This window comes from Onychostoma macrolepis, chromosome 19, assembly GCF_012432095.1.
Source record: "Onychostoma macrolepis isolate SWU-2019 chromosome 19, ASM1243209v1, whole genome shotgun sequence".
In the NCBI taxonomy this organism is placed as follows: Eukaryota; Metazoa; Chordata; class Actinopteri; order Cypriniformes; family Cyprinidae; genus Onychostoma; species Onychostoma macrolepis.
This window is the reverse complement of record NC_081173.1, coordinates 32,526,457-32,549,091: the sequence shown is the minus strand read 5'-3', so window position 1 is coordinate 32,549,091 and position 22,635 is coordinate 32,526,457. Positions and strand designations below refer to the sequence as shown.

General features: G+C 44.6%; 1 protein-coding gene across 1 annotated transcript; it reads right to left on the bottom strand.

Moving 5' to 3' along the window:
* Nucleotides 1-190: 190 nt before the first annotated feature.
* Nucleotides 191-21,678, bottom strand: LOC131526050 (uncharacterized). Its single transcript, XM_058754127.1, has 5 exons — nt 21,647-21,678; nt 21,085-21,125; nt 12,332-12,619; nt 3,660-3,899; nt 191-3,560 (listed from the first exon to the last, which is right to left on the bottom strand). The coding sequence occupies exons 1-5, from the start codon at nt 21,658-21,660 to the stop codon at nt 3,511-3,513; spliced, it is 633 nt and encodes a 210-aa protein (XP_058610110.1). The 5' UTR covers nt 21,661-21,678; the 3' UTR covers nt 191-3,510.
* Between the last annotated feature and the right edge of the window lie 957 nt (nt 21,679-22,635).

Here is a 22,635-nt window from a genome sequence, read left to right as displayed (position 1 = left end):
GAAACTCTTTTTTTTTTCTCCATAGGCTATAGTCACTGTTATTTATATAGCGCTTTTAACAATAACAATGTAGCTACTGTTCTCTTTTTCTTTACTTTTTTTATACTTTTCCATAACTGCAAATTACTTAAGTGAATTACTTTTTTAAACTGCGCAGGAACCGCTGAGCCAAAGGAAATCATGTTGTTTTACATAAACCTCTTAAAGTGACATCATTTTGTCACTCGAGGTGTTGTAGGGTTTCTGACGCATGAGATCCAAACAAGAATAATCGTCCTCCAAATACTGCTTTTTCAGATTTATTCATCACACAGCTCGTACAGGCCATTTTAATTCACAGTTCCTCTGCACAGTGCACATAAAATCCCATCGGATGCCTTCACATGTTTACCTCCAAACACGGTCAAAAAATGTTGTGCTTCCCTCTAATTACACACCTGACTTCCTCTTTGCCTACCTATATACTCATTAAGGCCCACACTCCACCCGGTCAAAAAACAGAATTAAAAAACAGACATAATGGCTCTTACACCCCGCCCCCTAACTGTAGACATTACAATTCTATACAATATTAAAACAAAGAGCCATTAAAGCCCAAAGCAACACTGTAAACTTTGCATTAATCAGTCCTCTGTAGGTTAGAAATGAAACAGTCTTTGCAATCAGTCCATTACATGTCCATGCTGTCATACAACAGACAAAGCTTTGTCACAGGTCTCTCGAGTACACTGGTTTTAGTTTGTACTCGCACAGAATGTACAAGTCCATTTTTATCTGGAAAGACTTCCAGAACTCGTCCCATCAACCAAGATCCACACGGAGCTGTTGAATCCACAATGACAACAATGTCACCAGGAACAAAGCTTCTCCTTTCCTTATTCCATTTCTGCCGATCTTGAAGCAAAGGCAAGTATTCATTTGTCCATCTTTTCCAGAATAAGTCACACACACTCAAAAAAATGATTCGGTCTAAATTTACATTTTATGTAATTCGATTGCATAACAATTTTCCATCCATTTAGATTACATAGTTTTAACAGAAACACATCAATAAACTTAATGTGATTCATATCCATCAGTCATACGTGAATGAAACAGGTAAGATTTATGTAATAATTCACAGTAAAGTCCCCACACTGCTCAGTGTTCATGTGTTTCCACACTACAGAGTGTTAAAGTAGCATTGAAGCAGTGCTGGAGTTAAGAAGATAATTATGTGATGATTGATCTTTAATGATGAACAGCTGCTGTTATCAAGAAGAATCACCGAAGGAAAGAGAAACACAAGAACTACAACTGACTTCAGCCACAGCCGAAGATGAAATCAACTGAAATAAAAGAAAACATTAAATCCTTTAAGACAACTCCACAAACAGCATCAGATTGACTTTATTTCTGTCAGATTTCTAGAGAAGCTCTTATTGAGAATTAACAGATGTTTAGATGCTTTATTGTTTTGTTTGAAATCACCATCAAAGAGACCAGTGTTTCCTTTTGTTGGGCTCTGGGCTCTTGACCCTTGACATTTTTGTGTTAATATTGTGTTGATTACTTTAATTGTGTGTTTATATAGGACATACTTAGCTTAGCTAGTGAAGCTAAGTGAAAAAAGAGTTGTGGCTAGATGATCCACCAACCGAATTTTAAGAGCAGGACTTTTACTTTCTGACTCCTGGACTTTACACCTCTGTCTGTAATATATCTGCTTGCTTTACACGCTTTGGCCACCAGGTGGTATTGTGAGCAAATGAAGCCTCCAGGTATTAACCCTTTTGTGAACCACTTGGCTGAAAAGCTGAAAGCTTCATGAGGCTTCATTTGCCCATCACTACTCTGTATTGTGTGACCAAATACACTTTGAGCAGTGTTAATCCCTGAAGGTCCTCCAAATAACGTCCCCAACCCTTTAAAGAACTCCACATCATGACCATCTCGGGAAACGTTCTGGGAACGTCATTGACACCAGTGGGATGCTCTGGGAACATTACATTTGTAGCGGGGAAATCCATATACCGGACATGAGTGCATCCACGTCATCCACCAATGAAAAAAGAGGCGTGAATTTGGTTAACAGTTTGTGGAGTGACACAGCAGCAATGTGATTGGATGATAGTTAACACATATTGTGTTGGACACACTGTGTTGTTACTCTCTCTCTCTCTTTCTTTTTACACGACAAATTTAAAATGACACAAAATGTGTTATTATTTAACACATCCTTTTTGAGAGTGTGTATATATATATATATATATATGGTAAATTTGTGGTTACTGAAGTTTTACTACAAATATCATATGGTTACTATAGTGAGATAATAGTAAATGTGTGGATACTGTGATTTTACTGCAAATACCATAGTTATGGTTACTATAGTAAAAACATGGTTAATTTTCCAAAGGGCTTTAATGAGTTAACACATGCCTTTTTAGAGTGCTTTTAGCTGTGCAGTAGCGCAGACGTTTACATTAGTTTAGTGGGGAAGATCCCGAGGTTGCCAGATTTGCGTAAAATAAATCAGCCAAATGTCCATTCAAAGCTAGGTGGAAAACTGCAGGCTTTGAAATACTGTAACACTTGGCAACACAGGAAGGTCCTGGCAGATCGTAGGCCGGTTTTTCGTAGAAAAAAGGGGTTCAGTGAATCTGAAAATGCACACACTGTAAAAACTGCTAAATATAACGACTTTCTACTTGAGGACCTTGATATAAATGTAGTTGAGTAAAAAGTACAATATTTGTCTTTCAAATGTATTGAAGTTAAAGTCGCAAGTTTCCAGAAAAAATAATACTCAAGTATAGTACAGATACGCAAAAAGTGTACTTAAGTACAATACTCAAGTAAATTTATTTCATTACTATCCACCTCTGACAGCATGAGTTTTGTACTGGCACCCAGCATGCTTTGCGGCATTAATTGTTTTTTTAAATTATTAATAGACACCATTGTTGAGGTTCATGTGCTGCTTCTTGATGTCTGTGTGTTTCTAACTGGTGCTATAACTCTGAAAGTTTTGTGCATAAAAGGATTTTAAATTATTTCATAATGGTGTGTCAGCTTAACTTGTAGAGTAATGTTACTACCATAAACAATATGAAATTAGTTACAAATCACCCATATTGTTTGACACTAACTGAGATCAGTGATTCAGGTCATTAGAGAAAGATGATGATCCCCACTTTTAAGTTTTAACCAAAACTACTAAAGTACAATTTCTCATGGGTTTTTTTTCTGTCATAATAAATGTGCTTTACAAACACAGTTATAACAACCAAAGAGAAACTAACCTTAAAGAGTTAAGGGTCAAGAGCATAACTAAAGCAAACACCGATCACCAAGATGGTGAGGTCAAACAAAACATTTGAAATAAAATATAAACCTCTGTTAATTCGTAGATATATGACATAAATGAAGTCAAACTAGTTAGTAATAAGTGGAGCTGGTGATGCTGTTTGTGGAGTTGTTTAATCATCCTCTGCTGTATTATTTTGTAAGCTCTCAATGCCACCTGTTTTATTTACGTTTTTTGTCATCATCCGTGTAGTTTAGTTTTCGCTTTAATTCTGTAGAGGATATGGAGAGGTTAGTCACTTTAGCATCAATTTGCAGTTCAAATCATGATGAATAAAACTCAGTATAGTATTTCTAAGCATCCACTGAACTTTTCTCATCTGTGACTGTCACTGTGATCAAGATTTCTCCATCATAGTCCAGAACTCTGTATGTTCCTGCGTCATCATTCGTAAACTCTTTAATGCTCAGAATCCCGTCTCTTTTCTTGCTGTCTCTCTTCCAGACCTTCTTCCATTCTGTGCTGCTTTTGTTTTGATGCATAACTCGATGAGCATCTGGCAACAAAACATCCAACTTTAGCCTTTCGCCTAATTTCACAGAAATATCATCTGAGGAGAAACAGAAGACATTAATCATTGTTAAGTTAAGTTGTGACGTATTGTCAAGTATGGTGACCCATACTCGAAATGGTGCTCTGCATTTAACCCATTCAAGTGCACACACACAGCAGTGAGTAGTGAACACACACCCGGAGCAGTGGGCAGCCTTACTCCAGCGCCCGGGGAGCAATTAGGGGTTCGGTGCCTTGCTCAAGGGCACCTTAGTCATGGTATCGAAGGTGGAGAGAGTGCTGTTCATTCACAATCCCCACCTTCAATTCCTGCAGGTGCGGGAATCGAACCAGCAACCTTCAGGTTACAAGCCCGACTCCCTAACCATTAGGCCACGACTACCCCCATTATTGTTATAATGGTGTTGTAAACATTTTGAAAAGTCATTGAAAAATTCATATTTAAAGATGATTCATCCAAATATTAAGCTTGTCCCATTCAGAGTCTCTGCTGGTTGCATGCAAAACCACACAATTACTAAAGGAAAACGTCCCAGGTTATGTATGTAACCAAAGGGAACGAGACGCTGCATCAAAAACGCTAGGGGAACGCCTTTCAGCAATATCAAGCTCTGAATCATATGTGTAATCAGTCCAATTGATGGCGAGACGCCAGGTGTGGGTGACGTCATGACCAGGAAGCTTAAAAGCATGTGAAGTACAGCCGGCTTCATCTTCTAGGAACAAAGAATAGCTCTAGTAGGGATGCTGGAGGTATGGCCCTGCGAGGCAGCATATCGTTCCCTCGGGGAACCATGGTTACATACGTAACCTGGGACGTTCCCCTTCAGGAACTCAAGCTGCGTTGAAAACGCTAGAGAAACGAGATGTCCACGCCGCCAGACATGCAAATCCCTGCCTAGTGTGGAAGACCACAGCTATGGCAAGAGAACAGAGGAGCCTGGAGTGGCTCGCAAATCCAGGTCATAGAACCTGATGAAGATGAGGGGCATAGACCATCCTGCAGCATTGCAGATGTCCTGCATAGGCACACCTGCCAGAAAGGCCTTAGAGGCCGCCACACTTCTCGTTGAGTGAGCCTTGACCCCCAATGGTGAGGGGAGATCAGAGGACTCATAGACTCATAAACAAGCAGTTGGTCCGCCTTTCTCCACAGGGCAGCTCTGTGGACATATGTGTCCAGTGCTCATACTGGACAAATACAGTTAAGCCTCTGCTGGTCAGGCTCCCTGAAGGGAGGAGGACAAAAAGCCTGAAGTACAACCGGCCGTGGTGTAGAAGAGGGGACCTTAGGGACATACCCCGCACGAGGGTACAGAAAAACTTTGGCCAGATCGGGCGCAAAGTCAAGATAGGAAGGGGCCATAGAAAGTGCCTGCACTCTCAGAAATAAAGGTACAGAAGCTGTCACTGGGGCTGTACCCTTTCAAAAAGGTACATGTTTGTACCTAAAGGGTCCATTTTGGTACTTTAAAAGTACATATTAGCAGAGGCGGACAATCCAGGGGTCAGAAAGTAAAAGTCCTGCCATATTTTTGTTCCACCCATGAACTCTGCAGCTGATTTCACCAGAGGAGGAACCAAGTCATTCCTTTCAAGTCACAAGCAAGTCTCAAGTCAAATCCCAAGTCCTCAAAGAGTTAAAGTTAATGAGATAATTAAGTGACTAATTAAATGATGATTGTGCATTAGTGATGAACACCTGCTGTTATTGAGAATCACAGAGGATCAGATGTTGATGTTTTATTGGTTAAAATGATGCCACCATCATGGAGATCAGTGTTTGCTTTAGTTGGGCTCTTGGCACTTTTAGCAAATCAAAGTAATTTGCTTTTAAGCAAGTGCAATGTTGTTTCACAGCAAAGAACTTGATGTAGCAGATTAGCTTATGCTTTCTGCTTTTAAATCATTTGACTGAGCATCATGAAGGTGTCTCGCTTTGGTTTATTGAGTGATATTCAGCTATTTAATTTCAGGAATGAAAGATCCTATCAAACAAATGCTACTGTAGTGATTACATATTAGGAGGAAAAACTGCATCAGCTCAGGCTTTTAGACATGAACATTTATCATAAGATCCTCAACGGTGGTGACAATAATAATTCATACTGCAGTGCATGATGGGAGTTTTTACTACGGTCTTACCCAGCATACATTGCAGCATGAAGAATTTTGTTGGTTGTCACCATTGTTGAGATTCATATACTGGTTCATTATGTCTGCGTGCGTCTAAATACCAAAAGAGTTTAAGTGTTTATATGCATTAAATACAGTCAATTTCAAATGAATTCATAACTATTAGAACAAGTTCTTCACATGCTGTTTCACAGGGTTGACTTCTCAAAACCTAAACATACAACATAAAGAAGAAAAAAACAAACAATCAGTACAACTGTAAAAGCATGGTTGCTCATTGTGCAGCCCTGATCGCTTTACTTTACAGCAACACATGTAATGCTGCAAAGAGAGATCTAACACAGGAGTCAAAGGCCAAGAGCCCAACTAAAGCAAACACTGATCTCCATGATGGTGGCATCATTTTAACCAATAAAACATCAACATCTGATCCTCTGTAATTGTCAATAACAGCAGGTGTTCATCACTAATGCACAATCATCATTTAATTAGTCACTTAATTATCTCATTAACTTTAACTCTTTGAGGACTTGGGATTTGACTTGAGACTTGCTTGTGACTTGAAAGGAATGACTTGGTTCCTCCTCTGGTGAAATCAGCTGCTGAGTTCATGGGTGGAACAAAAATATGGCAGGACTTTTACTTTCTGACCCCTGGATTGTCCGCCTCTGCTAATATGTACTTTTAAAGTACCAAAATGGACCCTTTAGGAACAAACATGTACCTTTTTGAAAGGGTACAGCCCCAGTGACAGCTTCTGTACCTTTATTTCTGAGAGTGTGCAGATCTCCAACTCTCTTTAGAGAAGATATCGCTAAGAGAAATACAGTCTTTAACGTAAGAAGACGGTCTGATATCTCCTCAATAGGCTCAAAGGGAGGCCTACAGAGAGCATCTAGCACCACAGCAAGGTCCCAGGGAGGGACACGAGATCGTACCTGAGGCCTCAGCCTCGTCACACCGCGGAGGAAACGTGTAACCAGGAGGTCCTTTCCCACTGACTGCCCACCAAGAGGGGCGTGGTAGGCCGCTATAGCCGCCATATAAACCTTCAGGGTGGAGTGGGTTGAAGTCAAGAGTCTCCACTTCTACACTGTAAAACCCGACAAGTTAGGGTAACTCAAACCGTTTGAGTAAACCGATTGCCTTAAAACATTTAAGCTTTTAAAACTAACAATTAAGAGTGCTCTGAACTTTTTTCAGTTGAGTTCAGTTAAGTGATTAATTAAGTGCTGATTGAGCATTAGTGATGAACACCTGCTGTTAACAAACAGAATCACTGAAGAAAAGAGAAACACAAGAACAACAACTGACTTTAGACACATGCTTAGATGAAATCAACTGAAATAAAATACATTAAATCTCAAGATCTGATTAAATAACCCCACAAACAGCATCACCAGCTCCACTTATTAATAACCAGACTGACTTTATTTCTGTCAGACATCTACAGAAGATCTTATTGAGAATTAACTAAGGTTTAGATGTTGATTTATTTCATTTGAAGTAACCATGTTAGAGATCATATCTATCTGCTTTGTTAACAGCAGCTGGGAGCCATGGATGAGTTTTGTACTATGTTAGTACCCAGCATGCATTGCAGCATGATTTTTTTTTTTTTTTTTTTAATGGTCACCATTGTTGAGGTTCATAAGCTGATTCTTGATGTCTGTGTGAGTCTAATTGCTACCATAGATTAAAACTTTTTGTGGACAAACTGTTTGGAAAGTCCTTTATATTAACTGACTGTCACAGAACCAGTGACTTTTAGAGTCACTTTTACTATAATCAATACAACATCCGTTTAACCAGAGACTAGACACACAATGAGCCTAAATTCACTCTCAATGAGATCAGCTCACTTACAGATGATCGTCATCATAAATGTATAACAACCAACTACAGACAACTTTCTCTGTGCTTTTGAGCTGCAACAAATATGTTAGAGAAACACATGATTACAACAGCCTGAGGGGAAAAAACAGCTAACACAGAAGTCAAGGGTCAAGAACCCAACTAAAGCAGACACTGATCTCTAACATAGTTACTTCAAATGAAACAAATCAACATCTAAACCGTAGTTAATTCTCAATAAGATCTTCTGTAGATGTCTGACAGAAATAAAGTCAGTCTGGTTATTAATAAGTGGAGCTGGTGATGCTGTTTGTGGGGTTGTTTAATCAGATTTTGAGAGCATTAATGTGTTTTATTTCAGTTGATTTCATCTAAAGCAATGGCTGAAGTCAGTTGTTGTTCTTGTGTTTCTCTTTTCTTCAGTGATTCTGTTTGTTAACAGCAGGTGTTCATCACTAATGCTCAATCAGCACTTAATTAATCACTTAACTGAACTCAACTGAAATAAGTTCAGTGCAGTTTTTAAACATTTTTAGGTTTAAAAACTTAAATGTTTTAAGGCAATAAGTTTCATCAAATGGTTTGAGTTATCCTAACTTGGGTTTTTAAGGCAATTGGTTTACTCAAACGGTTTGAGTTACCGTGACTTGTTGGGCATATATCTTATTTAATGAACTCAACTTAAATTTCGTTCAGAGTACTCATAACTATTAGTTTTAAAAACTTAAATATTTTAAGACAATAAGTTTCCTCAAATGGTTTGAGTTAACCTAACTTTTCAGGTTATTAATGCAATCGGTTTACTCAAACGGTTTGAGTTACCCTAACTGTTGGGTTTTACAGTGTAGATTGGAGGATGGTCTCAACAACCTCGGTTGAGAGACCAGAAGCTATGAGTTGTGCCCCCTCAGGGGCCACACCCACAGCTTCCACAACTCCGGGCGGGGGTGAAGGATCATGCCCTCCGCCAGAGGAGATCTCTCCTGACAGGAATCTCCCATGGAGAGCCGTCGAGGAGAGAAACCAGGTCCGAGAACCACAATCGGCCCGGGCCAGAACGGGGCTACTAGCAATAGACGGACCCCGTCCCGGCACACTCTCTCTAGAACTCCCGGGAGCAGAGTGATCGGGGGAAAAGCGTACAGACGAAGCCTCGGCCAAGTCTGTACCATAGCATCCAGCCCCAGTGGAGCTGGATGAGTCAGAGAGAACCAGAGGGGACAGTGCGATGTCTGACGAGTCGCAAACAAATCCACCTGAGCCTGGGCAAAAACTCTCCATATCTGCTTCATCACCTCAGGGTGAAGCATCTATTCCCCAGGCCTCGGCCCCTGCCTCGACAGGATGTCTGCTCCCATATAGAGATGCCCAGGACTATGAACTGCTCTCAGCAAGAGAAGCTTGTCCTGGGACCACACAAGGATCCGGTGCGCCAGCTTGTATAAGGGGCGCGAACGCAGACCTCCCTGGTGGTTTATGTAAAAGACCACCGCTGTGTTGTCGGTTGCACCAACACATGGCGATCTCTTAGGTCTGGAAGAAAGTGTTTGAGTGCTCGAAACACGGCCAGCATCTCCAGGCATTTGATGTGCCACATGAGATGGCGACCACTCCACAGACCGCGGGCAGGGTGGCCACTCATGACCGCTCCCCAACCGGTGAGGGACGCGTCTGTCGCTAGCGTTACGCGGCAACAAGGGGCTCCCAGCACCGGGCCCTGAGACAAGAACCAAGGTTTCCTCCACATGTCCAAGGCACGTAGGCATCGCCGCGTGACCTTGATCATGCGAAGCGGGTTTCCCCTTGGGGAAACCCCTTGGTCTTGAGCCACCACTGTAGGGGTCTCATGTACAGCAGGCCAAAAGGTATCACGTTGGACGCTGCTGCCATCAGACCCAGCAGCTTCTGAAACTGCTTGACAGTGAGTGACAGGCCTTCTCTGACTCTCGTGACTGCAGTGAGGATCGACTCGATCCGAGCAGGAAACAGACGTGCCTGCATCGTGGTCGAATCCCACACCACGCCCAGATAAGTGGTCCTCTGTAATGGAGAAAGCGCACTTTTCTTAGCGTTTAGTCTTAACCCCAACTCTTTCATGTGAGTGAGAACGACATCTCGAAGTCGAACCGCCATCTGCTCTGACTGCGCTAAAATCAACCAATCGTCTATGTAATTGAGTATGCGGATGCCCTGGAGTCGCAGAGGAGCCAGAGCAGCATCCACACACTTCGTGAAAGTACGGGGTGAGAGTGCCAGGCCGAAGGAAAGAACCCGATATTGGTAAGCTTTGCCCCTGAAAACAAACCTCAGGAACTTCCTTTGACTGGGAAGAATGGAGATATGAAAGTATGCGTCTTTTAGATCTATCGTGACAAACCAGTCCTCGGACCTGATCTGAGACACGACCTGTTTGACAGTGAGCATTTTTAACTTCAGATGCATGACTGAGCGGTTCAATAGCCGCTGATCTAAAATCGGACTCAACCCCCCATCCTTCTTTGGAACAATGAAGTACCAGCTGTAAAACCTGGACTCCCTGTCGAGAGGAGGGACCACCTTGATGGCCTCTTTCCTCAAGAGAGTGTTCACTTCTTGTTCTAATACCAGAGCCTGCTCGGGGCCCACTAATGTGAGAAAAACCCCTTTGAAAGGTGGTGGTGGAGCACCGAACTGAATGCGATAACCTCTCTCTACAGTCTGTAAGACCCAACAAGATACATTTGGCAGTAGTTTCCACGCTGCTAAATAATCTACTAAGGGAACCAGTCTCTTGAGACTGGCCTCCGGTGTACTTAGAGCTACTAGCTCGGTGCCCTGAAGCGGAGGACCGGCAGGAGATGGCCAAACTAGATGCTCGAGAGAACCCCGAAGGGGTGGCGAGGCTCTCAGCTCCGCTACGTTTCCGGGCGGGAAATACTGAGAGAGACACTCGCTGGAGATCGCTGCGCCCTGGAACACTGGCAGGGTTGGCAGAACGATCTCCAGAGGGCGCTGAGGAGAGACGGACACCGTGTAATGCGGTGCACCCTGCTCTTCTCCAGCAGGGGCCACCCTCAGCAGTCCTGAACTTATAGATGTCAGGACCGCTTCGTCGGGGGCTTCTTCCTCGCCTTAGAAGCCCCCGACTTAGAGCGCCGCTGACCTCGGTCCCGCTGCGGGGGAGCACGAGAGGCAACGCTCTGCTTCTGAACCTCTCTGTATGAAGAGCTGGTACACGGCTGGGGCTGCTCCCACCCAGCAGCCCCCAGAGCTATCGAACGGCAAGGGAGAAACCACTGAAACGCCGCCGCCTGTTTACGAACCTCCTGGTATCTGTCGACGACGGAATTGACGGCGTCGCTGAACAGACCAGAAGGCGCAAGTGGGGCGTCCATAAGGAAGACCTTGTCTTTCTCCTTCATATTGGACAAGGTCAACCACAAATACCTCTCTGCCGCCACCAGAGCTGCCATGGATCCTTGGTAGCGCGGAGAGCTAAATCAGCGGTTCTCCTCAGTTCTACAATATCCTCAGATTTTATTTGCTCGCCTTCATCTAGCTCTTTTAGCAGGTCAGCTTGATACGCCTGCAACACTGACATAGTGTGCAGACACACGCCAGCCTGACCTGCTGCCGTGTACCCCTTGCACACCAGCGTTGATGTTATGCGCAGCAGCTTGGAGGGCAAGACCGGAGCATTCAGAGACAATGCCGCACCGGGAGACAGATAGCTCGCGAGCGTCTGCTCAACCCGGGGCATCGCTCTGTAACCGCAATCACGTAGAAACCGCAGAACGGGCTTCCGATCACAGAGAGCGGGCGGTGGATCTGGCAGGTGAGGAAGAAAATAGGGACTCGCCCGTCTCCATTCCCTCCACCAGATCCCGCTGCGAACCCCACGAGTGCAGCCGCTGTTCCACCTTGGCGGAAGTGGGGCCAGAACCGTGAGTAACGCTGGCGAAGGCTCCCTCCTCAAAGAGAGCCTTCCAGGAGCGAAGTGTATGCAGTGGCATTCTCTCACAATGCGGACAGTCGGCACCCTCGAGAGCCGACTCTGCGTGCTTCACTCACGTGAAGCAGAGCACGCACAGACTGTGTGTATCCCCGCTCGTAATATAGTGTGGGCAGGGAGGAACACACAGTCTACAACGCGATCTGCTTTCGCCCTTATTCTTAGCTTTTGACATACTGGAGTTCTGATGCTTGTGTACTGACAGACAACAATAAATAGGACTCACAGAACATAGATTGTGACTGACACACACAGAGAGCTTTGCTGAATGACAGAAAGCTGAAGCTGGCTGCACCTCACATGCTTTTAAGCTTCCTGGTCATGCCGTCACCCGTACCTGACGTCTCGCCATCAATTGGACTCATTACACATATGATTCAGAGCTTGATATCGCTGAAAGGCATTCCCCTAGCGTTTTCGACGCAGCTCGAGTTCCTGAAGGGGAACCAGAAAACGCATGCAGATAATTTGGTCAGTTTTGACTTTACCGTAAATATGAAGTTGGTATGTCCTGATTTGTGGCTCCAGCACTGACTTTGCATTAATGTAATAGATTTGCAAAATGTATTTCCCAGCATCTCTCAGTCTCAGATCCTTGATGATGACGTCACAGGCTCCTTTTTTACATATTCCTTTACTGCAATATTTATTTTCATAAAAAAGGATGTGTTTTGACTGTCTTTTTAAACGAATATGAAAAATCTGTATGGCCTTAAATTCACAGGGCAGGATGACGCTGCCTCCCTTTTTTCCCATTACATGTATAGAGATGGTTTCTGCAAATACAGACAGTTTAATAGTTATTCAATAAAAGTATCAATGCTGTGTGTGTATTTGATCATTTAAGCCCAATAAGGTGGCAAAAATAACTAATTTCACTGCTCACGCACTGTGTGAGAAGCAGCTTTTGTTATTTTATGGGAGTGAGCAGATTTTTGAATAGGATGTTATTCTTCTCTCTTTTAAAACTAAACTCAGCCATGTACTTATTCACTATCAAGCACATAATGTGTGAAATTCATAAAGTTCTTTTGTCATAATGCTGCCTTCACGCCATGTGGTAATTACCATAATTCCGAGATGACAACACGTGACGTTCAACTTGGTTCTATTCAAGTTCTCTGACTGGGGATTATTTATTTCTATAGCGACAGTCAACAACATGAACCCGCAAACGTGTGAAAGAATGTTACTGGCAGCTGTAAAACACATAACATTACATTTGTATGCTACTGCTAAATATTGCAAAACACAGAAAGCGTGTGAGGTAAAAACAATTACAAACAGTTTGTTTGTTTGTTTGTTTGTTTGTTATTATTAATGACGGCGATAAATGTGTTATTGCTAACCTAAGAACGAAAACATCAAAGTAGGCACACCACAGCTCCAGAGGTAGAGAAGTATTTAATTATGTTCTCACCACAGGTGACATTTCGAGCTTAAAAGCTCTTCATCAGACAATGAACATACATCACAACGCCCTTATATACACAACACTAAATCACATAATTGCCCACATGACCACAAAAAAAAAAAAAAAAGTCAGGGCAATCAATAAATCATGTGCAAACGATCGAATCAGAAAAGCAAATCACATAAAAGTATACGTGTATAAATACATGCATTCTAGTGTTAGTGTTGTGTATATAAGGGCGTTGTCATGTCAATAGCGCTTCACTGCGGAACAAAAGATCCAGGGAGCAGGGTTGGATCCACATCCAGGGGGTGGAGACGGATAGATTTAAATAAATGTAAGGTGGGAGGAGCTGGATCTAGATCCAACCACACCCCCTAGATCTTGTGTTCTGCAGTGAGGATCATCTTTGTCGTGTAGCCTATGTTCATTATCTGATGAAGAGCGTTTAAGCTCTAAACGTCACCTGTGGTGAGAACATAATTAAATACTTCTCTACCTCTGGAGCTGTGGTGTGCATATTTTGATGTTTTCATTCTTATTTTTGTGTGGTGGAGCACCCACATTGAACTTTTTTGGCCATAATTGATGTGTGCTCTTGGACTGTTTTTTTTTTTATTTAATTTTTTTATTGCTAACCTAAACAAACAAAAACAAAATAATAACAGTATGAACACTTACATAATATGTTTTTACATTAGGCTATAATACATTATAGTATCTAGGGCTATATGTATCTATTTTCCCCTTTTTTAGAGCAGTAGTAAAAGCTTTCTTTGAAAGCTTAAACAGGTGGCAGGTGCATCCAATCAATAGATTTTTGCTTCGGAGCTGAGCAGAGGCAGACAATCCAAACTTCATAAAGATGCTTTGCTGTGGTTTCTGAATTTTAGGCTTTTAGACATGAACACTTATTATAAGATCCTCAACGGTGGTGACAATAATTTTTCATATTGCAGTGCATGATGTGAGTTTTTACTATGGTCTTACCCAGCATGCATTGCAGCATGAAGAATTTGGTTGGTTGTCACCATTGTTGAGATTTATATGCTGGTTCTTGATGTCTGTGTGTGTCTAAATAGCAGAAGAGCTCAAGCGTTTATATCCATTATATACAGTAGATTTCAAACAAATTCCTAGCAACACATCCCTTGCATGTTGTAGTTTCACGTGTTTGAATATTCAAAATATAAATATACAAAATAAAAAAACCATCCAGTGTAAAAACATAGCTGCTCATTGTGCAGCACTGATCGCTCTGCTTTACCACACTACATGCATTGCTGCAAAGAGAAATCTAACACAGGAGTCAAGTGTCCAGAGCCCAACTTAATCAAACACTGCTCTCCATGATGGTGGCATAATTTTAACCAATAAAACATCAACATCTGATCCTCTGTAATTCTCAATAACAGCAGGTGTTTATCACTAATGCACAATCATCATTTAATTTATTCACTTAATTATCTCATTAACTTTAACTCTTTGAGGACTTGGGATTTGACTTGAGACTTGCTTGTGACGTGAAAGGAATGACTTGGTTCCTCCTCTGGTGAAATCAGCTGCTGAGTTCATGGGTGGAACAAAAATATGGCAGGACTTTTACTTTCTGACCCCTGGATTGTCCGCCTATGGAGCCGAGTGGATGAACATGTTGATTTCCACAAAAAGCCATTAATCATCTGTCTGGAAGCTGTTCTGGTTGGCGTTACGGTGCAAACAGCGGTGTCCCTGTCTGCAGCGATTCCCCTGGGCACTTAATCTAAAAGAGCAGATTTCCTAAAAGAGCAAATCACGGTCGGTTCGTATCTTTTTAAAGACGCCGTTCCGGCCGTGTCCTCTTGGTTGCGGTCGTTTCCTATCCTCCGTCCACGGCCACGATCATTGTCTTCAGTGTCTGGGCATCCAGCGCGCTGAAGCTGCGTTCGTGGATGGTTTATGCATTCATTCTGAGCGTGTAACCATGGCAGCGCTGCGATCGCGCCTCTCTCCTCACGGGGATTGGAGGGGCTCCCTCTGTCACTCCCTCTGTCCCACTGTTACTGGCTTCTCTGCCACGAGCAGAGAACCATCAGCTAGTGCTCTGGGCGATCTGAGGGTTACAGTGAGAGCCTTTCCGCCGGGCCAGTCCCCACGGACCTCTCACTCCTCCCGCAGCAGCTGTTCTGTGCGGCTCCCCGGTGATTCTGCTATGCCGTCTCTGGCGTGCCAGCGTTTCATTCGTGCGCCGATAGAGGATCAGATGTCGATCGCAGCATCGGGGGATGGGCAATCGTCCTCTGAGGATGAAGATTCGGCGGGGCTGCCTCCCTCGGGTGTCGCAGCCACCGGCGAATCAGACCCAGAGTTGACGGCCGTGCTTTCCCGGGCCGCCGCGAGCATCGGCTGGAGGCGTGCACACCTCCCAGTCCCGAGCCCTCGCGGCGAGATGATTGGTTCCTCGGCACGGGCCGTGGCTCGCAACCACACCCTGCCCCGGTTCCTTTCTTTCCGGAAGTGCATGAGGAGCTGACGAAGTCTTGGATGGCCCCTTTTTACGGCCAGAAGCGGCTAGTCTGCCTCCCCCATCCTTGCTACCCTCGATGGCGGGGCGGCTAGGGGGTACATTGACATTTCCCAGGGGGAGAGTGCGGTTGCGGTGCACTTGTGCCCGCAAAACACCGCCACTTGGAGGAATCATCTTCGTCGGGGACAGCGCCGCTCCTTTCCCCGGAGGAGGGCCGGGTGGAAAATCTCTGGTTCTGTTCCACCGCTGGCTCAAGGGCTAGCGGTACCCACATTGTCAAAAGAAAGAGCAATTTCCTTTTCCTCCGGGTTTTCAGGTCCACGGGCCGACAGTGTGCGGCGCGTTGTCTCCTCACTCTCGCCCACGACCCATCTTGCCAGCGGCCAAGAGAGTGCTGTTTGGGGATGCAGTGCCTCCCCACGCACCCCTAGCCAGTCCCCCCTGGGACCCAAGGAGTTCTGCGAGGATGCCTCAGAACGCACAGCCTTCTGTACCATCCAGCTCTACTCCCCTTCGCTGCACCACCGCAGGTACGTCGATTGTGCTGTTGGAGCCACTTGCACGCCATCTGGAGGCATGGCTCGTGCTGCCCAGCCCGTCTCATTGGCTCACGCACACGATTCGACTCGGCTACGCGATTCAGTTTGCCAGGCAATCTCCCAAGTTCAGCGGCGTTCTCGAGACTTCAGTGGCAGCTCGGAACACTCCTGTCTTGCGTGAGGAGATTGCTGTCCTCCTGGCAAAGGATGCAATCGAGCCGGTCCCTCCAGCCGAGAATGAGGCAAGGATTTACAGCCCTTACTTTATGGTACCCAAGAAAGGCGGTGGTCTTTGACCAATCCTGGACCTGCGAGTCTTGAACCGGGCCCTGCACAGGCTCCTGTTCAAGATGCTGACGCACAGGCGCATAATCAAATGCATCCAGCCCCAGGATTGGTTTGCAGCGATCGACCTGAAGGACGCTTACTTTCATGCTTCGATCCTTCCACGACACAGACTGTTCCTACGATTTGCGTTCGAGGGTCGGGCATGGCAGTACAGGGTCCTCCCCTTCGGGCTGTCCCTGTCCCCCCATGTCTTCGCGAAGGTCACGGAGGGCTCCCTTGCCCCACTACGGGAAGTGGGCATCAGGATCCTCAACTATCTCGAGCATGGCCCGTGTGCGAGAACAGTTGTGATCACAGGGACCCAGTGCTTCAGCACTCAGCCAGTTGGGGCTTCAGTTTTCTCAGTATGGAGTTAGACTCGGTGAGTGTGGTGGCGCGTCTCACCAACGAGCGTGCCCAGTCCATGCTGAACTGCCTGAGTTCCTTCAGAGGCAGGACGGTGGTACCACTGAAAGCCTTTTCAGAGGCTCCTGTGGCATATGGCATCCGCAGCCGCAGTCTTGCCGCTTGGATTGCTTCATATGAGACCACTTCAGCACTGGTTAGACTCCCGAGTCCCGATATTGGCATGGTGCCATGATATAGTTGGCGTGACTGTCACGGCAACGTGTTGCCTCTCACGCAGCCCCTGGACAGACCTTGTCTTTCTACGGGTCGGAGTGCCCTTAGAACAAGTGTCTCGGCATGTCGTTGTCACGATGGATGCCTCCAGTTAGGGCTGGTGTGCTACATGCAATGGGCAGGCAGCCTCGGGGTTCTGGTCAGGACCTCGACTGCTTTGGCATGTCAGCTGTCTCGTTGCTGGCAGTGCTACTAGCCTTGCGGCGGTCCGGCCGCTGCTGCTTGACTAGCACATGTTGGTCCGCATGGCCAACACTGCGCCCGTTTCGTACATCAACCGACAGGGAGGTCTACGTCCACGTTGCATGTCACAGCTCGCCCACCATCTCCTCCTCTGGAGTCAGACGCGACTCAAGTCGCTGCGTGCTGTCCATATTCTGGGGGAGCTCAATCGTGCAGACGACGTGCTCTCACGACAGCTCACTTTCCCCCGGAGAATGGCAACTCCATCCCGAGACGATCCGGCTGATATGGAGTCGATTCAGGGATGCCCAGGTAGACCTGTTGGCTTCCCACAAGTCCTCCCACTGCCAGCTGTATTACTCCCTGACCGAGGCGCCCCTCAGCACGGACGCACTGGCACACAGCTGGCCTCGGGCTCTTTGCAAGTATGCGTTTCCCCCAGTGAGCCTTCTCGCACAGACACTGTGCAAGGTCAGGGAGGACGAGGAGTAGGTCTTGCTGGTTGAGCCTTATTGGCCTACCCAGACCTGGCTTTCGGAACTCACGCTCCTCATGACAGCCCCTCCTGGCGCATCCCTCTGAGGAAGGACCTCCTTTCTCAGGGGCCCGGCCCCATTGGCACCCGCGTCCAGACCTCTGGGACCTCCATGTGTGGATCCTGGACGGGACGCGGCAGACTTAGCTGATCTGTCACCAGCGGTGGTTAACACGATCACTCAGGCTAGAGCTCCCTCTTCGAGGCAAGCCTATGTGCTGAATGGGGGAAGACCCCCGAAGATGCACGATTGGAGTAGTGCTTTCTTTCCTGCAAGAAGGTTGGAGCGTAGGCTGTCACCCTCCATCCTGAAAGTGTATGTGGCTGCTATCGAAGCCCATCACGATGCAGTGGATGGCCGGTCCTTGGGAAAGCACAATCTCATTGTGAGGTTCCTGAGGGGTGCCAGAAGGTTAAATCCTCCTATGTCACCCCTAATGCCACCCTGGGATCTTTCTGTCGTTCCTGGCTGGACTTCAGAGGGGTCCCTTTGAGCCGCTGGACTCAGTCGAGCTGAAATTCCTGTCAGCTAAGACAGCACTCCTGACCGCGCTCACTTCCATCAAGAGGGTCAGGGACTTCCAAGCATTTTCGGTGAGCGAAGAGTGCATTGTGTTCGGGCCGATCTACTCTCACGTTGTCCTGAGACCCCGGCCTGGATACGTGTCCAAGGTTCCTACCACGCCCTTTTGTGATCAGGTGGTGAACCTGCAAGCACTTCCCTCGGAGGAGGCAGACCCAGCCTTGGCATTGCTGTGTCCCATAAGAGTGCTGCGCATATACGTGGACCGCACCCAGAGCTTTAGAAGCTCTGAGCAGCTCTTTGTCTGCCACAGAGGTCAGCAGAAAGGGAAGGCTATCTCCAAGCAGAGGTTGTCCCACTGGATAGTGGATGCCGTTGCCGTGGCATACTAATCTCAAGGCAAGCCATGCCCCCTGGGGGTGAGGGCTCCTATGCATTGGCGCACGGCGCCTCTCTGGCAGACATCTGTAGAGCTGTGGGCTGGGCGACACCGAATACCTTCGCGAGATTTTACAATCTCCGCGTCGAGCCAGTTTCTTCCTGTCTGTTAGGTAACAGGTAAGTGGCGGGAAGAGCTGGCCGGTGTCATGCTTGCTGCGCCATTCCCCTTCACCTGGGGATACGAGCGCCTTTTTCCTCCTCCAGTTCAGTTCCCCAGACGGCGAACCCTGGTGGAGTTCCTCCAGCACCCCCGGCAGTCAGACGCAATCAGACGTTCACAAGTTGTAATAACCATAGACATATATCGTATATATATATATATTTATATTAGGGGTGGCATGGTACACAGATGTCACGGTTTGGTGCATACCTCGGTTCAGGGGTCACGGTTCGATACGATTTCGGTACAACGGGGAGAAACAATCTACTATGCTCAGTTTATTATTACATGTTATATATATATAAAATCTGGTTTGTTTTCATTGTGAGTGTACACAAATAAAAGCAGACCTTTATACAGTGATTATTAATAAGACAATAAGTGTTTACAGTTGATTATGCTGGTATAAGGAAACAGTTGAAGTGATTGCGCCGGAGCGCGCATGCGCACACGCACGCACACACACACGCACACACACACACACATCAGTTCCAGCATTGCTAACTTGACAGCGCAGTTGGTACTTTATCAAAATAAAATACAGTGAGCCAAACATCAGCGCACCCTCCTCTGTGTCACCGCTGGAATGCGACTGAAGTACATAGCCTATCATTTACATAATAAATAATAGTTTAGCATTCAGATACATTACATCGCAAATATGGAAATATTATGGAATATTTGGATTTGTGCCGAATGAGAGAGGTAGGATACACGAGCACAAAGCTCCATTTCGCAAACAATTGAGTGCGCAAGCCTTTAAATTATACTCCCTTGTCAGTCTATGTGAGAGAAGCGTTCAGAATCAGCACATGGTCACTGTCTAGGGGGCTTTGTTTTCAAGTGCGCAACTCATGGCATTCGCTGTTCTTCTGCTGGCGGTTATCAAACAGCGCTGCATTACTGCGGGCGCCCCCTCCTGGATTGGGGGTGAATTGCCTGTATTCGTCGTAAGGCCTCATGCACCGAACCGTGACGAATACATGTACCGTGCCACCCCTAATATATATAAATATATATATATATATATATATATATATACGGTAATAACGAGTTCTACAAGGACGTGAAAGCTTTTTACAAGTTGGCATCTCATAATTATGGTTATTAAGATATGGCGTGAATGCACCTTAGTGCCAAAATGTACCTGGCAGCGGTCACATGGTACATCTGTCACTGGTCCAAGTCGTAGCTCTCAGAACATTAAGAGTTTACAAATTGTAATTACGAGTTCAGGAGGAGTACGTGAGGGCTTTGGCATTGATAGTGTTGCCAGAAACATAATTTAGATAGAGTAGAATGTCACGTGTTGTCATCTCAGAATTAGCACATGGCGTGAATGCAGCATTAAACACCCTCCCCTAAGAATGTCAATTAAATCCACCTGCTGTGGCTCAGCAAAACAATCAACTAGATTATGCTGCCTTCACATGCTATCGGAAATATTTCCCACTTATGAAGTCGTGATTATGAGCTTGTTGTATTCAAGTGCTTTAATATCGGAAAGGATCAAATGTAGCATCTCATTGGTTGACAATCATTTAAACATTCACCGTACTATACATGCAGTTCGCTGACAATTCTGGAATTTCGGTCAAATACATGCTTATTTCACTGCTTATAAAACATAATATTCTTCGAATGATCGTTCATATCTATAATACACTACTTTAGCGACAAGACAAAGGGATGTAGTTGTTGTGAGAACAGCATTGACAGCAGCAATGGTTGTTCCCTCCACCATGTTTAAAGTTTATGACCCGCCCACCTCAGAAGCTCTGGTATCAAAATTATTTCCGAATTTCCCAGTATAAATACGACTTGGGAGGCCGTTCACATCCAACTTCCGATTAGGAAACTCGTATTTACGATAATTCCGATAGCACATGAAGGCAGCATAAGAATAACCATACCTGCAAATGAAAATCAAAATTTATTACAAATTATAAACAAAAATTACTGTATACTCACCACTGTAATTGAAAACCCATAACAGCAGAAGAAGTTTCAACCTGATGATGAGAACAGAAAAGATGTGGTTCGGACGGGACTAGCTTTCTAAACTACCTTGAGGTTCGATTCTTATCACTTGACATCTGTGATTTTCATCTAGGTCTACCAATTCGAACGGGACTAACATCTCCGTGTTTATTACAGAGGTGGGAGGGTCTGTTTTGTACATCTGGGCGTTGCAGAGATCAAGTGCTCATGCCTGCATTGCTTAAAGTCATTCGTATTGATTACCATTAGTATAATGACAGTTTCACAAATACCGTGGTGAAGAGTTTGCGGAAAAACAGTAGGTAATTTGCTCTGGAATTATCACAGAGGTTATGTGAGAACAACACAGACGTGGCAGATTTCGGATGGGATTAAAATCACAAAGTACGTCACATAATCACATTAATGAATATCATTGTGAACATGTTCAAGTGTTTCCTCAGCAGGTTTAGTTTTACACAAACAAAACTATTGGTTTAATAGCACAAGATTAAATGAATCAATCAATCTATAGTTAAAAATGAAAACTTACATGGTAGAACTCATGCGTGTCTTTTGTTCAGGTGAAACATTTATCAGGAAACACACACACACACAAGTATGGACAGGTATGGTTCTTCCAGGGAGGGAATTTTTTAATGTTAAGAGGGGTGTGACTGGTTACCTTTCTCTAAACATTCATTCAAAGCAGACTGATTGCTCTAAAGCTTAATATCAGTTTGCATGATTTTCAGTGATATAATTTTGTGATTTATGTATTTGCAAATAATTAACTTTATATATTTAACTTTAACATGACTTTTATTTAGAAAGAACGCCTGTTGCTATGATAGTTCCTGGATCAAAGCCTGTATTTCAGGCTGGAGGAGTCCAAAGACATAGAAGTGGTTAAAAAAAAAAAAAAAAGTGATTCATGCAAATGTATTCACTTCCATGAGGAAAGCTTATGCTTGTCATGCATAGAATTGGCTCATTCTTTTCTTTGTTAACAATTGTAAAATTAAAGTTTTTTAAAACTGCTTAGATACTAAAAGTGGTACTTGTGGTCCACTCAGTGAAACCATTCACTCATATACCTTAGAGCAAGTCTGCAAAACTACAAGCACATTACCTTAAACTCAGTTTGCTATTGTAAAACAAAACTCTAAACAGAGTTCTCTACATTGTACACTGTTGCAGTGTCATATAGTCTAAAATAATGTGTAATATTAAAAAGTATATGTAGTATAAATTGTAGAATAATAAAGTCAAAAATAGAATAATAATAGTTTTATTATGGCAAATAATAATAATAGAAAATACAATATGTGTCACATGTTCGGTTTGTTTTGTCTTAGTTTTCATCATGTTTCCTGTTTTGTTCCTGTCTTCCCTTATTTGGTCATTTTCCTGTGTTGCTCCTTAGTTGCCCCGATTAGTTATTCTTTTCCACCCGTGTCTGGTTAATTGTCTCGTTTGCTCTTTTGTTTGCCTGTCTTTATAAGCCGTATGTTCTCCTGTCTTCTTTGTCTCAGATTAAAG